The following is a 10000-nucleotide window of genomic DNA, read 5'->3' on the forward strand; positions in this document are numbered from 1 at the left end:
GTGCGTCCTGTGAAGGCTAGCCGTGGGGAGCGTGTGCTGCTAACCACAGACGTGCTGCTGGCCCTGGACGGAACTGACCAGCCCGAGGAGCTGCTGTACGTGATCACAGCGCCCCCTACCCACGGCCAGGTGGAGTACATCCGTCACCCCGGCCTCCCCATCGACTCCTTCAGCCAGCTTGATGTGGCCGCCAACCTCGTGTGCTACGTCCATGACAACAGAGCCACAGCGACCAAGGAGTGGGTCAGGTGGGTTCAGGAACCGTACAGTGCTTTACAGGACCCTTACAGTGCCTTACAGAATCCTCCCAATGCTTTACAGGAACCTCCCAGTGCCTTGTAGGAACCTTACAGTGCCTCACAGGAACCTTAAAGTGCTTGACAAGAACCTCACAGTACCATAATGTAATCTAATGCAATCTGATGTAATATAATGTAATATAATGTAATCTTATCTAATGTAAACGTATCTAATGTAAAGAAATCTAATGTAATGTAATCTAACGGTATGCTGTGTTGATGTATGACAATTGTCTGTAGGTTTGTAGTGAGTAACGGCAAGACCACGCGTAACGGCACACTGGAAATCTCCGTGGAGCTGTCAGACCGCATCCTCCCGTCTCTGGTGAAGAACAGCGGTCTGCGGGCTCCCCAGGGTTCCACCCTCACCTTGACCCCCGGCGCTCTGAGCCTGGCCGACCCTGACACCCCCCCTCACCTGCTGACCTACACCTTGCACCTGCCCCCCCAGTACGGACAGCTGCTCCTGCAGGGGGCGCCACTGGCTGCAGGGAAAAACTTTACCCAGGAGGACTTGCAGGACCTGGGCGTGGCCTATCGGCATGCGGGCGGGGGCTCTCAGATAGACCGATTCACTTTCACTGCATCTGACTCCTCCCACAGTGGCTTCCTATTGGACGGAAGGGTCCAGACTGAGCCTGTCTTCTTCACCATAGAGGTGAGGGTCAAAGGGGCGAAGGTGCTGTGGCAGGGGTTCTGTGACTCAAACAGAGTGTGTGTGTGTGTGTGTGTGTGTGTGTGTGTGTGTGTGTGTGTGTGTGTGTGTGTGTTTGGTTGTGTTTGGGTGTGCATCTCATGAGATTGTGTCTTTGTCTGTTTTAGGTGTGTATATCATAAATGTGTGTGTGTGTGTTTGGGCGTGCATCTCATGAGATTGTGTCTGTGTGTAGGTGTGTATATCAAAAATGTGTACAGTATGTGGATGTATAAATGACATAAATGTGCATTTCATATGATTGTGTGTGTTTGGACCTGGGTGTGCCTCACATACGGCTCTGCGTGTGTGTGTGTTCTAGATTGAGTCTCTGGACAGCTCAGCACCAGTAGTGGTTGTGCAGAAGACGCTGTGGAAGGCGGAGCTTCTTAAAGACGGGCGCTACGGGATCTTCCTCTCGTCCAATGAGCTGCAGGCTCAGGATGCCCACTCTGACGACCAGAAGCTCCTCTACCACATCATCAGAGCGCCCCACTTTAGCTACCTGGAGAACGCCACCACAGGTGAGACTAGGGGTTAAAGGTCATGACATGAGCTACATGGAGAACACCACCAGAGGTGAGAGGTACCCAGAGTTGGGACAAAAGCCCATCAGGTGAGACTCGGGGTTATGATATAAGCCCATCTGTGAGTGGATCTGTGTACTGCTTGGCGTCTGTGTGTGCTGTATAGTAATGGTGATGTGTTTGCATTGACATGTGTTTACATTTACAAAGATATACTTACAGATTACATATCATGTTTATATACCTTTCACTCAGAGGTACTTAACATGTGAATTAGCAGATGTTAACATTGAGGTGGTGTTTCCTCCTGCCAGGTGAGTTTGTCCGAGTGCTCTTCACTCAGAGGGACTTGAGCAGAAGGACCGTCCTCTACATCATAGACTCCGCCCAAGAAGCGTTGACGGACAGCCTGGAGTTCCAGGTGGCAGACCCACTGGGCAACAGAAGTCCCGCCCACACGTAAGATACTGATGCCATGCTTCCAGTCAGGCCATGCTTCCAACAGTTTTGCAGTTAGCAGGAAAATCCTTTTGTCATATTAATACCAGCCAAAGAAGACATCCAACTTCTTTTAGCTCAATTCCATGTTACCAATAAGAATGTTTTGCCAATATCTATCTATCAATCATTTGTGATAGCTGTCATGATTACGTAACCCCTGCTGTGTGTGTGTGTGTGTGTGTGTGTGTGTGTGTGTGTGTGTGTGTGTGTGTGTGTGTGTGAGTTTGTGTGTGTGTGTGTGTGTGTGTGTGTGTGTGTGTGTGTGTGTGTGTGTGTGTGTGTGTGTGTGTGTGTGTGTGTGTGTGTGTGTGTGTGTGTGTGTGTGTGTGTGTAGGCTGGTGTTTAGCTGGTCAGCGGTGGAGTTGGCCCAAGCAGAGTATCGCTCCTGTGAGGATCAGACTAGCCTGCCGCTAACACTAAACAGGAAGGGCAATGTTCAGGAGTCTTCTTTCGTCACAATCAAGGTAAACACACACATAGGAGAACACACACACACACACACACACACACACACACACACACACACTCACTCACTAACATAGGATAACACACACACACACACACACACACACACACACACACACACACACACACACACACACACACACACACACACACACACACACACTCTAACATAGGATAACATACACACACACACACACACACACTCTAACCCACCTAACAAAACACAGTCAAGGTAAACACTGGGGCCTCTGGACACACACACACACTTGTGGTCCTGTGGAAACACTAACACACCTGTGGGCCTCTAGAAACACTAACACACCTGTGGAAACAATAACGCACATGTGGAAACACTAACACACCTGTGGGCCTCTAGAAACACTTACACACCTGTGGGCCTCTAGAAACACTTACACACCTGTGGGCCTCTAGAAACACTTACACACCTGTGGTCCTGTCGAAACACTTACACACCTGTGAAAACAATAACACACATGTGGAAACACTAACACACCTGTGGGCCTCTAGAAACAGTGACCCACCTGTGGAAACACTAACACACCTGTGAGTAACTCAGCATACCCTTAAGTATACCATACCCTTAAAGACAGCATCTCCTTGAAAACAGGGTCAAATAATGCTGAGTCATCTGTATGAGACTTGGTCTCTGATGGTTCTGATTGGTTCCTTCCAGGTCAAAGAGATCACAGCATTAGCAGGAAAGGACTTCAGCCTCCCACTTTCCAGCCTCGTACAGTTTGACCCTGGTTAGTATCCTCATTGGTCAGTTTGACCCTGGTTAGTATCCTCATTGGTCAGTTTGACCCTGGTTAGTATCCTCATTGGTCAGTTTGACCCTGGTTAGTATCCTCATTGGTCAGTTTGACCCTGGTTAGTATCCTCATTGGTCAGTTTGACCCTGGTTAGTATCCTCATTGGTCAGTTTGACCCTGGTTAGTATCCTCATTGGTCAGTTTGACCCTGGTTAGTATCCTCATTGGTCAGTTTGACCCTGGTTAGTATCCTCATTGGTCAGTTTGACCCTGGTTAGTATTCTCATTGGTCAGTTTGAACTCCATAGGTCCATATATTCATAGATTGTGTGTGTGTATGTGTGTGTGTGTGTGTGTGTGTGTGTGTATGTGTGTGTGTGTGTGTGTGTGTGTGTGTGTGTGTGTGTGTGTGTGTGTGTGTGTGTGTGTGTGTGTATGTGTGTGTGTGTCAGGCGTGTCCAGTCGGAGCTGGCGCGTGGAGGTGCAGCAGGACGGTCTGGAGGAGGCGGAGGAGGAGTTTGAGGTGTCTCTGACCGCACCTATGGGCACAGTGCTGGGCACCAACACCAGAGCACTGGTGAAGATCAGAGACGCAGGAGAGGGTGAGATGAGAGACCTTCACACACACACACACACACACACACACACACACACACACACACACACACACAGAAACATAGAACAACACACATACAGAGACATAGGCGAACACACACAAATATACGACAACACACACACACACACACAAACACACAAACAAACATAAGCGAATAAACACACACAAACGTAGGAGAACACACACACACAAATATGCAAGAACACACACACAAACATAAGCGAACAAACACAAACAAACATAGGAGAACACAAACACATCATCTTGAATCAGCTCACATGGCGCCTGTGATTTCTCCTCAGCCCAGTGCGGTGGGCGTGCAGCCCCAGAGGGGGGGTCGCTGGGGGGGTCGCAGGTGCAGTCGGGACCCCCCCCCAAACACGGCTCTATCCAGGTGGAGGCGCTGCCATTGGCGCAGGGGGACGGGGCGGCATACTCAGCGTTCTCACCAAGGGACAGGGATGCATACTCAAGAGGAGACGGCGCGCCTTTTGCTCTGCCATCTGCTGAACCCCCTGCCAACAGGAAGAGACTGAGAACCAGCGGCAACAGCAGGAAGGTGAGCTGGACACCGGCATGGGCTGGGGAGTAGTATGCAGTATGGTTAGAGGGTTTGGCACTAAGTGTGCAGTATGGGTGTCTGTGTGTGTTATGTGTTAGACTGGTGTTTAGATGGTGTGTGTGTGTGTGTGTGTTATATGTTAGACTGGTGTTTATATGAGGTGTGTTTTTTGACAGATTCCCCCCTCCTCAGTGCACAGGAATGGCTCTGAACTCATCTACACGGTAAGACTGTTGTCATTGTCACCAACTCTCCACCCACTCTTTACTTAAATACCATGTTGTAAGTGCTCGACCTGGGTGGAGGCCTATAAGTGTACACTACGTCTGTAAGTGTACACTATGGCTAAAAGTGTACACTATATCCGTTAAGTGTGCATTGTGTCTGTAATTGTTCACTATATCTGGAAGTGTACACTATATCTGGAAGTGTACACTGTGTCTGTTGTATAGCACACTCTATACTGATACTACTAAGTAATGACTGGACATGAGTCCGTAATGAAAATAACGTGTATTCTTTAATGCCCAGAGGGAACAAACAAAGTCTATAAGTGTGCACTAAGTCTGTAAGTGTGCACTAAATCTGTAAGTGTACACTATGTTTGTAAGTGTACACTGTGTCTGTTGTAAAGCACACTCTATACTGATAAGACTAAGTAATGATCGGACATGAGACCGTGATGGAAATAACGTGCATTCTTAAATGTACATTTCATAGTTTCATAGGACAAAAATACCCATCATTATATACAGGTTAACAGTGGGGCATAATTGATGCCCCGAGGGAACAAACTTAATTTAATATCAATACACAACATTGTCTGTAAGTGTGCACTATATCTGTAAGTGTGTATTATATCTGTGTGTGCACTATGGCTGTAAGTGTGCACTATGGCTGTAAGTGTGCACAATTTAAAGTTGTGATTCCTGCTCCTGTGCTGCAGTACCACGGCATTGTGTCCATGCACGTGGAGGATGACTCCGCCCTCTCCCGGGCCAGTCGCAAGGCCAGTGTGCAGGTCACCAGCAGGGGTCAGCATTCATCCAGCAGACAACAGGCCTCATCAAACACAGCCAAGGCTCCTGGCGACAAGGCAGTCCTTTTACCTACGAAAACCACCAAAGCTCCCAGAAAGGCAGCCTTGGAGAACAGGAAAGACAAAAGCATGCCTCCCAAACAGGTCTCATATTCTCACTCTGTGGGCCCCTAAAGCTGTGCTAATGCTAACTGTGCTATATCTCTATATGTCAGTGGGCCCCTAAAGCTGTGCTAATGCTAACTGTGCTATATCTCTATATGTCAGTGGGCGTATAAAGCTGTGCTAATGCTAACTGTACTATAAATCTATTTGTCAGTTGGCTCCTAAAGCTGTGCTAATGCTAACTGTACTATATATCTATTTGTCAGTGGGCCCCTAAAGCTGTGCTAATGCTAACTGTACTATATATCTATTTGTCAGTTGGCTCCTAAAGCTGTGCTAATGCTAACTGTAGTGTCCTCCAATAAGTCACTTCATATAGACGCCGTCAGAGTTTTCAATAGTTCCGATGTTTTAATAACTTAGAATGGTCACAAAAGTATAAATTATAAAGTTGACGATGCAACATAAACAGATATATTCGATTGAAACAAATGGATGCAAGTAAAACAAAGAGATTCAAGTAAAACAAATAGGATCAATTGAAAAACCATATGCCTGCTAGCGTCTCCAAAGCTCCAGTATTCCAAACGACAGTTTCCACGAAAATAAAATGTCCAAATTCCCTAGCCTAGTGGTTATTCACATCTTAAATGAACACAGGTGAGGCGATACTAATGAACATGCCAGGTGTCAGTAATTAGCTCTGCCAGCAGGGTGGCTCAACCTTCAATTAAAAGAAAATCCAACTAAAGTACAATTGGCTCCTACACTAACTGTGCTATATCTCTATATGTCAGGGGGGCCGTAAAGCCTGCACCCCTGAGCTGATGGGCTTCCTCCACTTGAACGACACGACAGGACAGCTCTCACGCTGCAACGGGGCCACATGGAAACCCTGGGCGCCCACCGATGAGGTAATCACACCGCGACTCACCTGTCTCGCACGTTCACACACCAGGGAACGCATACAACCGTAACAGTGTCTGTGTGTGTGTGTGTGTGTGTGTGTGTGTGCGTGCGTGTGTATGTGTGTGTGTGTTTGGTGTGCGTGCGTGTGTGTGTGTGTGTGTGTGTGTGTGTGTGTGTGTGTGTGTTTGGTGTGCGTGCGTGTGTGTGTGTGCGTGTGTGTGTGTGTGTATATGCGTGTGTGTGTTCCTGTAGGTGGTGAATGCTCAGAAGTGTCCTCAGGGCTGGACTCACCATGGCCGCCACTGTTACCTCCTGAGTAGCGACAGGAAGGAGACATGGAGTACTGCCGCCCGAGCCTGCAGAGAGAGGTACACACACTAAACACACACACACACACACACACACACACACTAGGCACTAAGCACTAAGCACACACTAAACACACACACACACACACACACTAAACACACACACACACACACACACACACACACACACACACACACACACTAGGCACTAAGCACTAAGCACACACTAAACATACACTTAACACACTAACACACTAAACACAAACTTACAGTCGAAACACATACACATACACACACTAACACTAAACACACACTTAACACAAACACACAGACTTAGCACACAGACCCCAACCACACAGAATGAAGCATGCAGAGGAGGACGTGGTGACAGCACATCCAGCCACTCTAATACCCTTAAACCCAGAGTAATATTCACAGATCAACCTCAACCTCAACTATTCTCAGTGAATTCACTTTTTGTGTATATATATATTTGGAATTGTGTAGTTTCCATGGAAACCTGGTGAGCGTGCCTTCGAAGGCTGACATGGACTGGCTTTGGGACTTCAGTGGTCGGAAGCCTTTCTGGATTGGTAAACATGACATCACACAAACATACAAATAAACAAACAAACGAACGCACGCACACACACACACACACACACATAAAACCTTAAAAACATGACAGCCTCATTCATCCTCTGTAGTGATAATGACCTTTGAACTTTGAACACTTGTGCCCCCAGGCCTGCACGACCGTGAGAGCAGAGGACGCTGGGAGTGGGTGGGCGGGGAGCCCGTCACCTACACTAACTGGAGGCGGAGCCCGCCACGAACCCTGAAGAAGGGAGGCAAGAAGTGTGTGCTGGTCTGGAGGCGGAGCAAGTGGCAGATCAGAGACTGCAAGAAGGGAAAAGGTCACCGCTACGTGTGTTACATCAGAACGTGAGCCGAGATGTGACCTATGACCCCAACATCACACACAGGAGAACACTCTTACTCACAACACCGAGATGAGGCCGCTACGTGCTACATCAGAACGTGAGCCGAGATGTGACTTCTGACCCCAACATCACACACCTAATAATCCATACCTCATCTCCTCTCCCCAGCCTTTGGTGGAAACCACTGAATAACCAGACACTCCTCCACTGACTAACCAGACTCTCCTCCACTGACTAACCAGACTCTCCTCCACTGACTAACCAGACTCTCCTCCACTGACTAACCAGACTCTCCTCCACTGACTAACCAGACTCTCCTCCACTGAATAACCAGACTCTCCTCCACTGAATAACCAGACTCTCCTTCACTGACTAACCAGACTCTCCTCCACTGAATAACCAGACTCTCCTTCACTGAATAACCAGACTCTCCTCCACTGAATAACCAGACTCTCCTTCACTGACTAACCAGACTCTCCTCCACTGAATAACCAGACTCTCCTCCACTGAATAACCAGACTCTCCTTCACTGAATAACCAGACTCTCCTCCACTGAATAACCAGACTCTCCTTCACTGAATAACCAGACACTCCTCCACTGAATAACTAGACTCTCCTCCACTGAATAACCAGACTCTCCTCCACTGAATAACCAGACTCTCCTCCACTGAATAACAAGACTCTCCTCCACTGGACTCCAGACTAACCACACACTCCTCCACTGGACTCCCTGTCTCACTCCATCCAATCTCCACTGGACTCCTGTCTCAGTCACACATGAGTTAAGGGCCCTTTAAGCTCAGTAGTATTTAAAGAAGGGAAGCTCCTCCTGTGCCAGTGTGTGTAAAGCATATTTATTATTGTCAGTAAGTGTAAATGGGGCCTCGTCAGACGAACAACAGCTCCAGTCAGCTGGGAATGATGACCTTTAACCTGTTAGCTATCACTGCATAAGAGGTTCACTAAAGCATCATGAACTATCTAAAGGTTCTGTATTAGTATATTACTCTGAGTATATGCTATGTGTATACGCTGTGGGTGTACGCTATGAGTATACGCTATGAGTATACGCTATGAGTATACGCTATGAGTATATGCTATGAGTATATGCTATGGGCATACGCTATGGGTGTACGCTATGTATAAACGCTATGGGTGTACGCTATGTGTATACGCTGTGGGTGTACGCTTTGAGTATACGCTATGAGTATACGCTATGAGTATACGCTATGAGCATATGCTATGGGCATACGCTATGGGTGTACGCTATGTATAAACGCTATGGGTAGACGCTATGTATATATGCTGTGTAAAGTGCTTAGATCTTCACCTATGCTGTGTATCTGTTGTCTGAACTGTGCACTGGCTGAACGGTAGGAACACTGTTTCCATGTAAACATAAATGAAACACAGGCAGGAGCTTCTTGTGCTCCCTCAGGGCCCTGGCCTTGGGGCACACACACTCACACAGACACACAGACACAGACACAGACACACACACTCAAACTGACTCACTCACACACACACTCAAACTCACACATACACACTCACTCTCACACACACACAGTGTACCTGTAATGCCTTCCCTTCTTAATGTTTTAATACTTTTAATAATTACCAATTTTCCACATTAAATTGTTGTATGTTCAGAAATACATTTTCATAATTTAAGCAATTTTTAAATAAAGAATCTTTTTACATTTGTATAGGGATGACTTATTTTCCTTCTGTTTGTTAGGATGAGGTGTTATCATTTAAACTGGCTATCTCAGAGGCTAGGCCCTGTCCTTACCACCTCAGTGACTCTGGAGTGTTCTGTTTGACACAACAGAAATCAGAAAAAAACAACTTCTCATCCAGAGTTCTAGCGTCAATATTTTAATTAAGTTCAAACGAATCCCAACCTATCCTCTCTGGAGTAAAGAGAATCTGATCCCTGCTAGAGGGTTTGAACCCAGCACCTCTGACATGAGATACATGAACCACATCTCCTGCTGAATTTTTTCATTAGAGGACCACTAACACACAGCTGACTGCAGGAGCAGGTGGCTCAGTGGGAAGACTCTCGTCTACCATGGATGGGGTTGAGGGTTTGAGCCTCAGGGTGATGCTCCAGTGACCTGAAGGCAGGTGGATAGGGGGATGACAAGGAGGAGGAATATAGGAGGAAGAGGACCTCCACCTATGATGGATCCCAGGAAGCAGAGGCCAGTGGTGCAAGACTCAGGGGGGGTTACTCTCTTTAACTTTCCTGTTTT

General features: G+C 47.3%; 1 protein-coding gene across 1 annotated transcript in view; it reads left to right on the top strand.

The window, feature by feature from the left end:
- The window catches only part of frem1a (Fras1 related extracellular matrix 1a), a gene marked incomplete at both ends in the record, with an annotated part of 28653 nt that extends 20906 nt beyond the window's left edge, over window positions 1-7747 (top strand). The window contains 14 exons of the mRNA XM_080859813.1: window positions 1-248; window positions 540-957; window positions 1316-1517; window positions 1835-1979; window positions 2356-2485; window positions 3181-3253; window positions 3712-3861; window positions 4178-4434; window positions 4614-4661; window positions 5384-5620; window positions 6379-6495; window positions 6743-6858; window positions 7306-7391; window positions 7545-7747. The exon at window positions 1-248 is cut by the window's left edge and continues 17 nt beyond it. Of these exons, the coding sequence (XP_080715939.1) occupies window positions 1-248; window positions 540-957; window positions 1316-1517; window positions 1835-1979; window positions 2356-2485; window positions 3181-3253; window positions 3712-3861; window positions 4178-4434; window positions 4614-4661; window positions 5384-5620; window positions 6379-6495; window positions 6743-6858; window positions 7306-7391; window positions 7545-7747 (2430 nt within the window). The remainder of the gene's footprint in view (window positions 249-539; window positions 958-1315; window positions 1518-1834; window positions 1980-2355; window positions 2486-3180; window positions 3254-3711; window positions 3862-4177; window positions 4435-4613; window positions 4662-5383; window positions 5621-6378; window positions 6496-6742; window positions 6859-7305; window positions 7392-7544) is intronic.
- Window positions 7748-10000: the final 2253 nt, after the last annotated feature.

The sequence above is a fragment of the Sprattus sprattus genome (genome assembly GCF_963457725.1).
Source record: "Sprattus sprattus genome assembly, chromosome: 21".
Lineage (NCBI taxonomy): Eukaryota > Metazoa > Chordata > Actinopteri > Clupeiformes > Clupeidae > Sprattus > Sprattus sprattus.